The following is a 17442-nucleotide window of genomic DNA, read 5'->3' as shown; positions in this document are numbered from 1 at the left end:
TTTATTTTTATCTTATTCAAGAATGTAAACTTTAAAGAAATAAACTCTTCTCTTCCTCTAAAACTAAAGAAAACTCGAAACATAATTTCTAAGGGAGTTTGAAACCACGTTTTTGAAACCACACAATCTAACACAATTTTTCAGGCACCAAAAATAAACTGGAAGTTGAACAACGTTTTTGGAAAACACAAATCCAAAACCAAAAGATTAGACTGAAAAATTAAACCACGGTTTTTGAAACTCACAGATGGTTTGTAAACCATGGTTTGACAACCCGGCACGCCGTGGGTACTTTGTCACATCATGAAACCCGAAAAGTGAATGGCTGATAATCTCAATTTAGATGTCAGAATCTAGATGCTTGCCAAATATCACAAATTCTTTTGGCAGCAATTATCGATTGACAATTAACCTGCTCGCAGCCAGAATCTAATGTCAATGTTATTGTCATTCCCACTGTGTACTATAACCACTAAATATTATTAGCCTACAATTTATTACAAATATATTATTACTTCAAGCTATTCAATGAATTCCACACATATGGAGAATTATTAAAAAATATCTTGCATATAAATAGCTTAACGATACTCTTTGTCAATGAAATTTGTTCAATAAGAATTGATGTTGTTCAATTTTCCATAATCGAAAAAACACAGTTTTATTCTTGTCACATCTACATTCATTTTTCCTGTTTACGGTTCAATCTAATAAATATGTAGATTTGACAAAAATGAACTGTGAATTTTCACTTAAATGAAGTTGAAAATGAAAATTATAGGCTATAAAACTGTGTAGGATGTAGTCTATATCTGAATCAAAAAAGTTTGAACATTATAAACGACAATAATTCTTTATTGATTCATACAATAAGTATACATCATCAAAATGTATACCTAAAATTGTCATTATTAATAAGCTCTATCAACTGCCAAAAGTCCCTTATCTGTAAAATTTCAGGAGCTCCACCCCATCTATACAAAGTTTGATTTTAGATTCCTAATTATCAGGCTTCAGATACAATTCAAACAAAAAATTTCAAGTGAAAAAGATTGAGCATAATAATCTCTACAATTAATGTCCAGTAACATTTTCACCCAAAATTGAAAATAAGCTCGAAATTCGAGAAAATGTGATTATCCAATTGCAAACTGTTGGCAATTGTTGATTCTATTTAATGATTCACTATAAAGAGATAGCGGACCTCGTATGTCTCCAGCGTTATTGTCCTGTCACCAGCTGCCTCAGATCTTAGAATAGTAGACTTGAGATTCGCGTGAACACTAGCGTCAGTTGATCAATTTTCATAACGGCAAGAAAAGTTGTGTGAGTGCGCCAAACCAGATTTTTTCAATGGAGGAGCAATTTTTGGGATTTTTCCTTGTAATCTCATACTGTTGTAAAAATAAATAGATAGTGCAGTAGGATAAATATAGGAAGTGTCGAGAGGAGGAGAAAAAGAGGAGGAAACGAAGAAGAAAAGACAAGCGAAGAAGAAATGAAGAATAATTGATGATTGAGGAGCAGGAGACTAGCCGATAAATAAACAAATGAACGACTAGCAACAATAAAATGAATCAGCGGTGTTATTGATGTCACGTGACGTGTTTATTTCAGTCTGCTTCCCCTCCTCTTCTCAACCTACCCCTCTACTTTCCACCCTCTGACTATAGTCACTACCGTACATCAGTCAGTAGACTATATAGAGAACTGTTCACCAAATCAAGAAACATCAAATGCGTCGATTTCCTCTATAGCGAGGTCCACGTTATAATGGCAGTAGAGAAAGGTAGGAGAACAATGTTGCCGATCCTCTGTCTAGTCATGCCTTCTATGGAGGGAAACTGATACCGGAGAAAGACAGGAGAGGCCGATCCTCTGTCTTGTCAATGCTTTCTATAGACGGTAGCTGATACACATTTATCGATGTAATATTAATTGTTCATCCTCATTTAAAGTAATCAATTATATTTTATCAAGCAAGAAATTATATTTTTCAATGATTTCATAATGAATTTTCATAATCAAGATTATATATATTTAAATATTAATTATATTTCCACATTGTTAAACAACGATCTGGCAACAGAGCAAAGCGAGAAAGAGATAGCGCTATCCGCTTTGTTGAATGATAGACAAGGACTGCAATACAATTGCTAATCAAACACTGCAATTATAACGTGGACCTGACTATAGTCTCTTAGATCATTGATTTTCTCCATATATCTTCCTTCTTCTCTCACTGAACATGAACTCGAGTTCACCAAATCAAGATATAATTATTATGAAATGCGCCCGTTCCCTGTACAGTCTCTTACCTCATTATATAATGTCATATAATAAAAAAAGGATTACCGATGTGTAACCTTATCTAAATTTGGGAGAGGAATAGCACAAGGTTACCTTATTTTTCTCTCCCTATCATTTTGATGATGTACTAAGTGGATCAATCAATAAAGAATGAAGAATACTTTTCTCCCTCATAAGCCTTTTTCTTCCTCACACTCCGAACATGAATTTGGTAGAAAGCCAAAAAATTGAATTGATCGAGACAGTAACAGCTATTAATTGTCCAATCCTCTTCATATTAGAATACTTTTTAATATACATTAAGCTGGCAACAACTAACGCCCTGATATTGGATCAATCTAAATCATTTTAAGGACTGCCTTTGTAATTTTATCTATCAATATTTTCACATCAGTATTGTTACATAAATGAGGTAGATAAATTTATGTATTACTAAATACTTACAAAATTAAAAAAACAATATAAAGACTTTTAGCGTACTCTTTATTAAAAACTTTAAAATATTTTAATGACTAGTTTCGACTATATAGTTGATTTTTAAGATGAATATTTTAAAGTTTTTAATAAAGGGCACTATAAGTTTTTATATTGTTTTCATTAATTTGAACAAAAGTAGCCAATAATTGATTTTACAAATTTAAATTATGTACTGTACTATATATACCTATTACTATCTATTATATTTTTAATATAAGTACAGATTGTAAATTGTTAATTATTGTGTTAGTATATTGTAGGCTACAAAACAAAAATCAGTTGCATGTAGTTTGCACCAGTATGAAAATTGACGGCCCAATAATTTTTATTTTTTTTGATGGGGTGATGTCCACATATGAGCTCTAGGCTTGTGCGTGCGGATGATAATGGGAGATGAGTGTTTTTTCCTTGATCACTCGAGAATGATTTTTATTTCTTGTGTAGGCCTATACATAATTACAACACAAGAGATAAAAATAATTTTACAATAAAGAAACACAACAAGGAAAAATATAAACAAAGTACAATGTACATGGGAATAGAATTTATTGGTTGCCTCCCAGGTTACATAAAATAAGGCATGAACGTGATAGATCAAAATTCAAGAGAGCATATTTTATAGATTTGGCATGCTACAGTATAAACGAGTTTACTGTAAAAAAATGAATTTTTAAATGTCACTTTTTCTCTTTAGCTCTAAGTTAGTTTTAGTTTTGACTTTTTCATGTACATTTCCATGTATGTTTTGGAAAAAATAAATGATTGATTGAGTGTGGTAAGCGATTTTTCAACTCATGAATCATATTCCGAAAACTTGGCTTAAGTGGTCACCCTTCCAACGGGAGTTTTTTTATTATTATTTTACAAAGGCGACTTTCTAGAAGTATTTTAAGCCTAGGTTATGATGATGATGATGGGATGAATGATGATACAATGAAGGTAGAGTTATGAATGAATAAAAATTATAGGTTATGCTATCCACTTGAATTGATTTGAGTCCACTTTTCAGTCTAGAAATAAATGAACTACAATAAATACAGTAAGTACTGTATACAAAAAATACAGTTGCTACAGTAAGTAGCAAGCGCATGATCCTCAACTTATATGCAGGTATTATCGGATTTTCAAAACAATGGATAGGTACCTAGTTTATCGGGTCAAAAAGAAGTACCGTTGGTATTATAATAGAGAAAAGATAGCTTAAGAAGATACTCCATGGTATTTAGCGGATATTTAAGCGGGTATTAAAAAAATGTATTGTTTTCTTAGTGCTTGTACACTGTTAATGATTATTTTGAGTTTGAATGGAGTTAAGTGTTACACGGTACTGCGTACATCCTATCAATAAGTATATTTTACTAATAGTTTTTTTTAATTTATGAACCTTTTATTGTCTTATGATTGCCTGACATGTGGTCCATGTATTCTTGAAATATTTATGACCAATAACATATTTATTTATAGGTTTAGGCGTTTATGTCCCAAATTTCACTGTTAACTGAAGCCGATAGTGCTAGTAGTTGTTTTTCGTGAAGCTATGTGACGCTGTTATCTCCCATACTATGCCGTCCTTACACTCTCACCCCAACAACACAGTATAGGCTAATAATAGACTATAGTCGACAGTAATCGGCTTGAAATTTGGAACATTAACGACCTATATACCATGGAATATGATGGAATCATATGCTATCATTTCTCTATGTATCAAACTTGCACAATAATAACATTTCCACTCCATCCATAGAATATCTGGCGTGGTACACTCACACAACTTTCCTTGCCGTTTTGAAAATTGATAATCACCTGACGCTAGTGTTCACGCGCATCTCAAGTCTACTATTCAAAGATCTAAGCCAGCTGGTGACAGGACAATATAACGCTGGATACACACGAGGTCTGCTATCTCTTCATAGTGAGTGATTAAAATTTAATCTATTTAATAGAATCAACAGTTGCCAACAGTTTGCAATTGAATAATCACATTTTCTCGAATTTCAAGCTTATTTTCAATTTTAGGTAAAATGTTACTCAACATAAATCGTGGAGATTTTTATGCTCAATCTTTTCCACTTGAATGTTCTTGTTTGAATTGTATCTAAAGCCTGATAATTGAGAATCTAAAATCAAACTTTGCATAGATGGTGTGGAGCTCCTGAAATTTTCAAAGATATGGGACTTGTGGCAGTTGATAGAGCTTATCAATGACAATTTTAGATATTAATTTGATCAACATCGTTGGAGCCGTTTTCGAGAAAATCGCGAAAAACCCTGTTTTTGACAACATTTTCGCCATTTTAGCCGCCATCTTGAATTGCATTTGATCGAAATTCTTCGTGTCGGATCCTTATTTTGTAAGGACCTTATTCAAGTTCCAAATTTCAAGTCATTCTGTTAATTGGGAGATGACATATCGTGTACACAGACACACACACACACACTCATACACACATACAGACCAATATACCCAAAACCCACTTTTTTGGACTCAGGGGACCTTGAAACGTATCGAAATTTATAAATTGGGATACTTCAATTTTTTCGGAATACAATACTTTCCTTACCTATGGTAATAGGACAAGGAAAGTAAAAACAGACAGATTATCATAATGTTGAAATGGAATCTACTGATGGCTTGCACTTTGTTGAAAGGTGTAAGATTTATAATGGTTCAAATCGATGACAGATTAATGTTTCAAACAAGAAAGTGAAACCAGTAATACTAATAGCAAGTAAAATTTACACTAAACTGTCAGAATTGCACATGAATAACATCAATGCTAATCACTCAGCCATTTCTGACAGATTAGAGTGAATCCCTGATTTGTTGGCAATGTTTGGGTTGAGGTATTGAGTGGGTTCGCCAAACAAAAGGTTCTTGGCATTGATTTATCAAGTGTGCATGGCAGAATGACAGTGCAATCAGTTTTTCATAGGACAAGTGTTATTTTATTGATGAAGATATTGATCGTGAAAAATACATTGGTAAAACCACCAGTAGAAATCGTCGTGGAAATGAATTATTGTTTGTTATTTGAATAGGGCTACTTGAATTTTTTTATAATTCAAATCGAATCAATTTATTTTCCACATTGCATTACAAAAATATGTAAAATATTAATGTCTCGACATTGACGAACATAATCATTAATTAAAAAATAACTATAGGTCAGATAAAAATGATCCAGACACCAATAGAAAGGAGACATTCTCCCCGTTAATTTGATATAAAATTATCACGCATATTACGACGCTCCATGATTCTGAAAGAAGTGATATTCAAAAGAAAAACAAATCTTCGCGATGCTTCCAATTTTATTATAAAAGTTGAATTTTCTTTTAATTCTTTAACCCTGAAACATTTTTAGCACTACTATAGGATATCGGGAATGATATTCTACATCCAATTCTGACCTTGAATTGGAAATTTGAGAAAGTTGCAATTTTACACAAATTGGCAACCTTGTAATTTCTTCGGATGGAGGGCCAAGTCTCAACTTATTTTACACAGACTAGAGTACCATTTTTAAAAATATTCCACATAACACAACTATAGTGAGGTCCACGTTATGATGGCAGAGTGTTTGATTATAGCGATTGTGTTGCTATCCTTGTCTATCATTCAACAAAGCGGATAGCGCTATCTCTTTTGCAATAGAAGGCATATCAAGAGTCTATTGAAGGCATTGACAAGATAGAGGATCGGCAACGTTGTTCTCCATTATAACGTGGACCTCACTATAGTTTCGAGCACTCATTCAAAGTGGAAATATGTTTTGTTTTTGTCACATTTCGGTGATGTATACACGCGTTTTAAAGAGAACCATATTGTTCATCACCTCATAGTTCTTTGCTTTGTATAACTACAGAGAAATAGAAAAGTAATAGCTCAGAAAATTGTATTTCACTAAGATATAACTATTGTGTGTTTTATACAATTAATGCTCATAAACATTTATAAGTTATCCAATTCTTCAGATTGTGTTGTTGTGATATCTATCCATATTGAAAACAGTGGGATATTGTTAGAAATATCACAATTTTTTTGCAAATTTACATATATGCTTCAACACCAATAGTGTCATATTCAAACATCAAGTATTTTCAAACTATGAATGCAAAGTTTTGACTTCTCACACTGAAGATGAAACCGTAAAGCTGCGTTTACACCAAAGTTATTAACAAAATGTTGATAGCTTAATCCTTATAGATTCAAATCAAATAAAATTTCATTTATTCAAGTAGTTGCATATAAAAGACAAGCTTCGCAACATTGAATCGTCACAATCAATAATAAACACAGAAAATAAAATAGTGCAAGGAGACGTCAAAGAAAAAACATTGTCTCTAGAGCACCCCCTGGAAGAAATCGATTAATTTCAGTTGATTTAAAGGAAATTTTTATTTTGTAATAATTCTATGATATGTAATTTTCTTCCCTCAAGACATCCACACATTCATCCACTGTGTATGGCGCTCTTTTTAACAGAACTTTCCCTATCCTTCCGGTCATCTTTGAAAAGTTGGAAAAATCTTTAAAATGATGGGGAAGTCTATTTATAATTTTTATTGTGCAATAGTGTGGGCCTTTCTCCAGAAGGGTTAGTCTATGTGCCGGGTAACCGAGGATCGAGCCACCACTCCTCGTATTGTAGGAATGATCAAGTGCAACGGATGAGAATGCCCTCCAATTTTCACTACCGTAACGTACATGATGATCTCCAGAAAGTACATGGCTGGCAAAGTTGATATACTCTCTCTCTCTCTCTCACACACAAAATAAGGCCTACAGGATGTTCGGGCACTCAGGTTGAAGATTATTCTCAGAGCTCTTTTCTACATCCTGAGAATTACCCCAAGGTGTGTGTCATAGCCACCCCAGAATATCAAACTGTAACGAATGACAGACATGAGATAGCCATGATAGATCGCAAGCAGGGAATTATACCCTACTGCTCTCCTCACACACCTCAGCGAGAACAGAATAGCAGATATCCTATGCAAGAGACGCTCCACCTGATCACTCCATTTCAAGTCATCCTGCAGCTCGACCCCGAGAAACCTCGTCACTTTTGACTGATTGTATCTCAATTCTATTAGATTGAACGGAACTTGACAAACACATATGTTCATCATGTGTATGATAAGTTATGTTCAATCTAATAGAATCTCTATAAGGATTGAGCTATCAACATTTTGTTAATAACTTTGGTGTAAACGCAGCTTTAGTGTTGAAACATGTATGTAATTTTGCAATAAATTAGATATTTGTGACATTCCAGTGTTTTCATCACCATTCAATCCTATTTTTGAGACTTTTTCCAATAAGTTTCAATTTCAATATTCTTCTAATGAATACCGGTACATAGTATGTACTGTTTTCAGCTAATAGATTCGATTTTGAGTGATAGAGAGGACATAAAAGTCCTAACTCAGCATAATAAAGATTATTTTCGTTTCATAGTACGAAGAATATAATTATAGTTCCTTTACAATAACAGAATAGCATAAACAAAGTATTCTATTTTGAAAATATGTTTTGTTTTATTTATTCAAGTAAAACAAGAAACTGGTCTACCGTACTGATTATCATTTCATGTTATTTTTTATAGTATTGCATGTTTCCATGTTTCAAAAATTTAAGTTGGTATTTTATTTGTGTATTTCTTTAGTGATGTAATTTGAATATTCCATGTATCATGAATCTCACCAATGGAAATACAGGGTGACACAGAATAACGGGAACTTTTTAAAACGCCATAAAACATTAGTGGGAAGGGCAAAAATGATTTTATTCAGACTAATTTGAAGTTCAAGACTTGCCATTTGAGAATTATTAATAACATCTATCACTTTTCGACAATTACTTCTTCAAGATGGCTTCCTGCTGCACGAATACACTCTTGAAATCTGTGTGGAGATTCCTGAACGATTGCTGCAACATTTCAGCTGGGATATTGTTAATTTCATTTTGAATTGTCTGTTATGATTCAATCACAGTTATTGGTCAAGTTGTGAGAACGTTTGATTTGAGATAGCTCCACAAACAGAAAATCGCAGGTGGACAGATCATGGGACCAGGAAACGCAGATGTTGCAGCGATCAATGAGGAATCGTCAACACAGATTTCAAGAGTGTATTCGTTCAAAAGGAAGCCATCTTGAAGAAGTAATTGTCAAAAAAGTGTTAGATGTTATTAATAATTCTCAAATGGCAAGTCTTGAACTTTACATTATTTTGAATAAAATCATTTTTGCCCTTCCCACTAATGTTTTATGGCGTTTTTTAAAAGTTCCCGTTATTCTGTGTCACGCTGTAAATATATAATTTAAAATTAGACTCAATTGCTTACTATTTGCAAGTGAAATTGAATCCAATTTTAATTTATCCAGATTACATGACATCGAAGTTAATGTACTGGGGAAGATTTTGAGAGGGTTTGAAAGTTCCTAGGTATAAAAAAATGAAATTAATGTTTAAATAATATTTATTTAACAATGGTTTTTTAGAAACAATTATATTACTTCAACTAGCTTCAAGAAATATCAAGATTTTTAAACAAATTTACACGGTCGATCAGCATAAGCCACTTGACCGGTACGGATAGCCTTCTCTCTAGCATCCTGTAAAAAAGAAAATTCAAATAGAGAAAAACATTTTTGAAACATATCAATTCACACAATTCAAACTTTTAAATATGACCTGAAAAGTATTTTAAAAGGGCTACTTGCATGTTTAATTATAGGAGATCATTATAGTGAGGTCCACGTTATAATGGCAGTATTTGATTAACATTGGCATTGCTTCGCTCTGGAGTACAAAAGCATAAAACAATTATTACGAAAGAAGAAATTATAATAACATTCATACAGAAATGTTCTATCTAATCACAGTGAATTGAGATTAATTCCCAGAGGAATGCAAATATTTCCCTCACAAAGGCCCATTTGCACAAAAGCCGGTTAAATTTTAATCCTGATTAACTTCACGTGAACCAAATCAGAGAAGACCATTTCAAAAAGATGGATCCACTGGAACTAATCAGGATTGAAACTAACCCGGCTTTTTTGCAACCGGCACTAAGTACCTGATTGAATGATTACAAAAGTTTAACAGCTGAGTCATAATTTTGACACAGTCCCACCCACACACATGAACTCGCTCACTCACTTCCAATTATCATATGTTTTTCCAAGGATGAATAATAATTATCCTTTGAATGTCCTTCAGCGATTTTCCCCAGGGATGAGACCTAGTGCAATCGAATCTTTATTATTATGAAACTACTATGTTCTGAATTTCGTGAGAATCGTTAGAGCAGTTTCGAGATCCGGTGAAATACAAACATCTAAACATTTATAAACAGAAGTTGCTCGTTTAATAGTATGGGATAATTGACTATTTTAAACGAGAATGGACAGTTAATATTACATTAATAAACCTGTATCAGCTACCGTCTATAGAAGGCATTGACAAGACAGAGGATCGGCAACGTTTTTCTCCTATCTTTCTCCACTGCCATTATAACGTGGACCTCACTATAGGAGATCATTAGAGTGAGGTCCACGTTATAATGGTAGTATTTGATTAACATTGGTATCACTATCCTTGTCTATCATTTGACAAAGCAGATAGCGCTATTCTTTTCTAGCTCTGCAGCGCTGTCCTTTCTGTTTCTAACAATGTATAAATATAAATAATTAACAAAATATTTAATATTGATTATGTAAATGTATGACAGGGCTCTTTCCTGCGGCCTCAGCTATTTCTGATTTCAGTTAATGACTTAGCTCAGGTGGATGGCTGATGTGTTGCCTGTTAGGCCGGCCATACACGTTGCGGTATACCGGAGAGGTATTACCTGTACAGGTATACCGGAGCGTTGGGGGCCACTTCAGGCAAACCTACACAGGTACACCGACCCGCGCAGGTGACCGGAGAAGAATCGAATTTAATTTCTTTTTACCTGCACAGGTGTGCTCACCTGAGCCTGTGTGTGAGCCGGGACGGTATAAATGCACAGGTTTGAGCAATCATGTAATCTTGTTCGCTCGCCATCAACATCACCTTGAGGGTTAAGAGTAAGAGAGGGCCGACTGCGCCCTAACTTCGCCCTCCTAGGTAAAAAAGGCAGTCATTCTATTCATTCAAACATCACCCTCTGAACTAGCTCCGACAGTACTATATGTTGGAGAGCAGTGTGGTGAGTGCTTATTTTCTTATTTGATTTCTGCCTTGGAGTAGGCCTAGCTGTTTTCCTCACATATTCTTGACGTGTTCCAGTGGGCTTCACTTTAGTGATCCATTTTATGGACCTAGTTAATTAAATACTTTGAGCCAGTTGCACGTACGTCTGTTAAATATGGACATTAACGCTGATTAACAAATCATTGTTAGTTTTACGTATTCATTTCTGTTTCACAAAGATCGGTTAGTTTTTAATCCCGATTAAGTTTTTCGGTTAACTAACCAAGATTTTAACGGTTTCACAATCCGGCAACACTGTAGTTTAACCGACAGATGTTATTATTCTGAACAAATGGCACAAAATTGAGGTTATGTTATTTAAGCGGTGACCATTCATTAGGCATGCGCCATAAAAATGTTCTGTCTGTCGCCAGTGTCTAGTGCTATCTGCAGGCAAACCAGATCAAAAACTAACCTCAAAAATCAGAATTTAATTTTGAATGCTAATAATCCGCTAAACACACTTCTCTATTTTATTAACGGGTAGAATTCATCCATATATTTAGCTTATACTTTGAACTTTGTAGTTTTTTTACCAAAAATTAATTGGAAAAGAGCTATCAGTGGGTACCTAATTGGCGTTAGTTGGATTTAATTCCCCGTGAATGACCTGTTAAAAATCTTTTACGTCGAAAAGTCTAAGTCGAAAGAAATAAAAATCTTTTATTAGTTTAACCGGCGTTATTTTCCGATTATTATCTTAGTTCAAGCAAATGTTCTTCATTTCAACTAATCGCTGTTAAAATGGTTCCATCTAATCAGAATTAAAATTTTTTACGTTTGAAATGTCTGTTTTGTAAAACCAAATTGCATCGGCTGGCGCTAATCTCGATTAAAGTATAGAATTTAATCGTGATTGAACGTTGACCGACGTACGTGCAACTGTGGGTAAATCTATTCAACAAATTGAACCTACCCTTGATGTTTTGAAATACCACATGGTGCCAGCAAATGGAATCACCATTACACAGATGTACATCACGCCCGAGTAAAGTGTTGGTTTGAAGTATTGGTACCTGGTTGGTTGAACAGCAGTGTAACGTTGTAAACCAGGGTCCATCTGTAAACAAAAAATAAGGGTTTGAATATTAGTTCACTGAAAACATTGAAATAAGAAATTGTAGAAAGTAGAAATGAACTGTAGAAAATAGAAATTGTAGAAGTAGGAGAAAAAAATGTAGGCTATACAGTTTTTAAATTATGAGAATTTTGGTCAGTGAACCAATTTTCAGTTTTGTTGCAGTTTTAATTTGGAAAATAGGAAACAAATTCAGATTTCTAATATAAAAAAGAGCATTGTAACAAATTAGATTATATATTCACACTGTTGGTGTCAAAACACAGTGGATCAGTGGAAGTAGAGGGTGTGATGTAGCCGATAATTTGACATGAATTTTCACAATCCGAGAGCATCCATTGTTTAGAAATACATTGTTAAGTACCATACTTAAGCCCTTACTATGGGCAAAGGTAGGACAAAAGAAAGAAGCAAAGACATTTAGAAACTTGCATTATTCTGAGTGTAATAAGACACTCTTATTCTAAGTATCTATGGATTACTAACACAACTTTAGTGTTGTTAACCTGTCATATAAACTCCAATCCTGTAAAATATATATTACACAAGAAGTGTGTGAAAGGGTTAAAATATAGTGGAGCACCACTATATTATAGAACAACAAAATAGAAAGTTCAGAAGAAGCTAGCTGAGAGTGATGAACTTTAATGCATTTATTCAAATGTTTCAGAACATTTATGAGAGACATTCAGGCATATAGTGAGGTCCACGTTATAATGACAGTAGTTGTTCAACTTTGGAATTGCTATCCTTGTCTATCATTCTACAAAGCCGGTGGTACTATCCTTTTCTAGCTACCTTTTCATAAAACTATGCCAATTATGTTGTTGACAGTTTAGAAATATAATTAATTAATGCAGAGAATTGGCATCGCTATTCTCCTATATTTATCCACTGCTATTATAACGTGGACCTCACTATAGGTATGGTAGAATGTAGAAGGAAGCAAATACATTTATTTTTCTAAACACTGAGCTACCTTATTCTCTGATACCCTGATATCAAATAATAGGCTAGATATTTTAATTTTTAGTAAACTTAAACATTAATTCAGTGAAAAAATAAAGGATACGGTACCAAATAGGCTAGCTTACACAATTTTTGATTTTTTTAGGTCTTCTATGACCATAGACCTACATAAAAGTAGTTGATGATATGGGACGACGCATACAGGAACGCTACTGCTGACTTGTCTAGAATTAAGGCCTGGTTTGACCACAACTCTTTGACTGTCAATATCAGCAAGACCAAGTACATGCCTATAGTAACCCGTAATCAGCAAGATCCAGGACACAAAGACCTGAAACTTCACTCATGTGGGGACTCTACTTCAATTTCCTGCAAATGTCAAAACTTAGAAAGAGTTAATCAATATAAGTACCTTGGGATAACAATTGATAACACCTTAAGTTGGAGTCCGCACATCCAGTTGGTGAAGCAGCGACTTAGAAGGCTACTGTATGCTTTTTCCCAGTTGAGTCAAGTTTTGACTAAGAAGCAGTGTAAGACAGACAGTGTATTACGCATACGTCCAGTCTATTATACAGTATGGCATACTGGTTTGGGGAGGCCTTCCTGCTACCCTCCTTGAACCGCTTGCGGTGTCGCAGAGACAAATTATCAAAACTGTTTTAAATAAGGAATGCCGATATCCAACAGCACAACTTTTTACAGAATTTACAGTTTTAAATGTAAGGCAATTGTACATTAAATCTTTATTGATCTACCTAAAAACTAATAAACTTAAAATTTTATCAGATATTTTACATACCTATCCTACACGGTATAGAGCTAACTTCGGTTTTGCGACGCCGCAGGTGGTTCATGGAGTGGAGCTGAGGACACCTTTTTATTTGGCTCAAATGGTCTATCGTAATTTGCCCGATGAGATAAGAACTGATATGGATGAATGCAGTGGGGCTGCATTCAAGCGTAAGGTGGAGGGGTGGCTATACCACCTGGGCTGGGAGTCGTCAGAAAGCCTGCTTCAGTCTGTTTATTGGCACTAAGATCATCTCTATTAATTTGATAGCTTTTCTTATACATACATAGATTTTTTTTTTCATTTTTGAGATTATAAATTTTCATAACTTACCTTTCTTCTCTTTATATTTACCACACACTTTATTTAATCGTTTATAGATTTACATATCTTCATTACTATATTCTTTTTGATGGTTACTGGGGAATCGGCTGGTTTCTGTTCCTCGGTAATTTTTTTTTTATATGAGAAGCTACCATTATTTTTTACAATAAGTACCTATAGGCTATACAAAATATATTTCACTCGTGCAATCTCAAGAATTTATTCATATTTCAATTCTCGAATCTGTATATGTTACTCTTATCAATCTTTTTCTGTTTATGAAATTTCGTCAATGAACAATGTAATAGGTAATATTTAATTTCATAATTATAATACAAACTATCTTATATTCACCTTCTTGTTAACAAAGCCGGACATTCTATTGCCTATATAATATTATGAATAGACTATTGGCTACCCACTGTAACAAGAACCAACCCCCTACACTCAGACGAATAGTTTTGTAGGGGTATTCCAGTAAAACATGCTCTGTAATACAATGTAATCTGTATTTTGTATGGAATAAAGAATATTTAAATTTGAATTTGATGGTTATCATGTAAAAAAATCAAACTTAGTAAATACGTAAATATAATAATTATAATTCACTAATGAATTCATAGAAAAGCAAGTTGATTGTAAGATTTTTATAAAAGCTAACCTAAAATATATCTTACCAGATAAGCTCCAGGATGCCTATCAATTGGTTCAGTGATCTTTTTCCAATATTCCTGTCGAAGTGCATTTTTCAAATCTTGTTTTCTCTGCAGGAATGTCCTATCAGGGGTTTCAGACATTCTAAATTACCAAAAAGTTACTATTTTTTATTGAAAGATTAGGAAGGTTAAATTCGGTCAATTGCAGATTTGCAGAGTAGGCCTATTGAAGTTTTTCTGAAGTCGAATGGTCAAATATCGATTGTTGAACGATATACGCTTATCGATGTTTACAAATATATCGATGCTTTCCGCTGCGTATCCTAGCAACGAACCAATCAAAACAAAATAGGGTAGGCTACACGTTGGATGTATACTATGAAGTGATTTCTAGTAGTGAAGGGTTTTTTAATATTATTTATTATGTTTATTGATTTTCTCTTGATTTTTTGAGACTTGAGAATCTATATAAATTGTTTTTGCTGCAGAGGAGACTTGTGAGTACTATACAAAATCTACTACTTCTCAAAAAAGACAGGGATGACCACTTCCCCCCAAACCAATGAACGCAACACCCCTTAATTTAGAAAAATCAACTTTTACAAAAAAAAAATCCGTCAGTATCTTAGTTTTAAACACTGCTGTCCTTTTTTGGAACCCCCAGGATTTGATTTTGAGCTGCCCCTGGAAATACAAACCGGTTTCCCCTGTGGGCACCCCTGAAAAAGGTTTGACGTTTGAAGAAGTATGAATAGCCTTTTATTTCATTGTATACTTACATGTTCAGTACTTTGTGTATCATAAATAAATAGAAAGGTGTGTCCACATGAAGGAAAATTGTTTGTAAGCAGATTTCGTTCTTTTCTTGCGGAGGGAGGAAATAAGGGCTAAAAATCAGAGACACTCTATTTTCTATGGGATGTAGTGGTAGAGGCTGAATTCTTTTACAATTTAAGTGTGAACGTCCAGAATCTTGGGGCTAGTTACCCCTGAAATAGACATCATTATTTAAAATAAAACAAAATATGTTTTATCATAACTGCTTCTGAGGTCTTCAGAAGCATTACCTTTGTCACAAAAATATACAATAAATGTCATACATATACAATAATTAAAAAGATAATACCTATTCAAAAATAAGATCATAGAAGATTATAAAATTATATATTTACCTTATTTATTTTATCTCTTCAACATGCACAGTTTATAACTTTATTAGTATTATATTAACTTTATAATATACAGAATTATTGAAAAAATAATAGACCCCATTGATGAAGTTGAAAATAATGAGAAATATACCGTTATAACATTTTAAGATTGTGGGTATATATTTATTTATTAATTTATAAATTTATTATTGTTTACTTTACTCCAATTAATAAATAAAAATAAAATATAACGAATAATTTTGTAGGTATCAACTAAAAATCCAATGATTCCATCTCTTTCCACGATCTTTCAATCCATATATTTTTTGGTTAGATAAATTTAATATCGAACTGAAAACTACTGTCTCCAAACACAAAACGTCTTTCATTCCCTTGGGTATTTTTTCTACTATTGTGCATATATTTTGTCTTATTTATTAATTTTGAGACCTGTTTGCTCAGATCCAGTCTTAAGTTGGTCAAATCCTTCCAGTAGGGCTCTTTTATTTCTTGCTAGTAGGACCACATCATCTGCGTATGCCATGTATTGTAGAGTCCTATCCATGATGGTTCCATTTGGGTTAACTATAAAACTCCGCATAACCTTTTCCAAACTAATATTGAATAGCATGGCCGATAATACATCTCCTTGTCTAAGTCCATTACTTGCCAAGAAACTGTTGGACAGGCTTCCCTGGATCTTCACTCTGTACTTTGTACCTTTCAAAGTCATTCTCACTAATCTTGTAAGTTTGCCAGGTATACCGAATTCAATCATACTTGCTAACAGACTATTCCTTTTCACACCATCAAATTCTTGCTTATAATCTATGTATAATTGGTGCAAATCAATATTATACTCATAGCATTTTTCCAAAATTGTACGGATAGTGAATATATGGTCTGTGCATGATCGGTTTGGTCTAAATCCAGCTTGGTAGTCCCCTAAAATTTCTTCCACATAAGTCATCAATCTTCTACCTATTATCTTGGTTAGGACTTTATAAGCAATATTCAATAAGGAGATAGGTACCTCTATAGTTTGAGCAGTCAGTCTTGCTTCCTTTCTTATGGATAGGGCAGATTACCGCCATCCGCCAATCTTCAGGCATTTCTTCTTCTCTCCAAATTTGAACAATTAAACTATATGTAAAGCTTTGAGAAGGTGTGGACCACCAGCCTTTATCATTTCTGCAGTTATTGTATCTTCCCCTGAAGCCTTATTATTGTTCAGTGATTCAACGGCTTCCTCTACTTCACGTATCTGAGGGTCTTCAATGAATGGTTCTGGACCTATTTGATTGCATTCCAGTTGTAGATCCTCCTCAGCTATTCCTCCAAGCAATTCATTGAAATATTCTCTCCACCGCTCAATGACTTGTTCTTCCCCTCCTACAAGATTGCCATCACTATCTGTACAAAAATGTGTTTTTGGTT

General features: G+C 33.8%; 2 protein-coding genes across 6 annotated transcripts in view; one reads left to right on the top strand and one right to left on the bottom strand.

The window, feature by feature from the left end:
* The first annotated feature begins 1739 nt into the window (after positions 1–1739).
* LOC111050878 (intraflagellar transport protein 57 homolog) overlaps positions 1740–17442 on the top strand; it is a 31442-nt gene continuing 15739 nt past the window's right edge. The window contains exon 1 of one of the 4 annotated variants that reach the window (XM_039429787.1): positions 1740–1789. In XM_039429787.1, the coding sequence (XP_039285721.1) occupies positions 1774–1789 (16 nt within the window). In that variant the 5' untranslated portion in view covers positions 1740–1773. Of the gene's footprint in view, positions 1790–15190; positions 15583–15679; positions 15698–17442 lie in introns of those variants that run through there. The other 3 variants (XM_039429788.1, XM_039429791.1, XM_039429790.1) reach the window with 3 other exon arrangements.
* LOC120351704 lies at positions 9257–15114 on the bottom strand. 2 transcript variants are annotated; one of them, XM_039429792.1, is made up of 3 exons: positions 14876–15114; positions 11951–12094; positions 9257–9410 (listed from the first exon to the last, which is right to left on the bottom strand). In XM_039429792.1, exons 1-3 carry the CDS (start codon positions 14993–14995, stop codon positions 9342–9344), a joined length of 333 nt encoding a protein of 110 aa, XP_039285726.1. In that variant the 5' UTR covers positions 14996–15114; the 3' UTR covers positions 9257–9341. The 2 variants fall into 2 exon arrangements, with proteins under 2 accessions (XP_039285726.1, XP_039285727.1); XM_039429793.1 differs by having other exon boundaries at positions 14860–15069.

This window comes from Nilaparvata lugens, chromosome 5 (genome assembly GCF_014356525.2).
Source record: "Nilaparvata lugens isolate BPH chromosome 5, ASM1435652v1, whole genome shotgun sequence".
NCBI classification, from domain to species: Eukaryota; Metazoa; Arthropoda; class Insecta; order Hemiptera; family Delphacidae; genus Nilaparvata; species Nilaparvata lugens.
The sequence above is the reverse complement of the archived record's forward strand: the minus strand, read 5'-3'. Positions and strand labels throughout refer to the sequence as shown.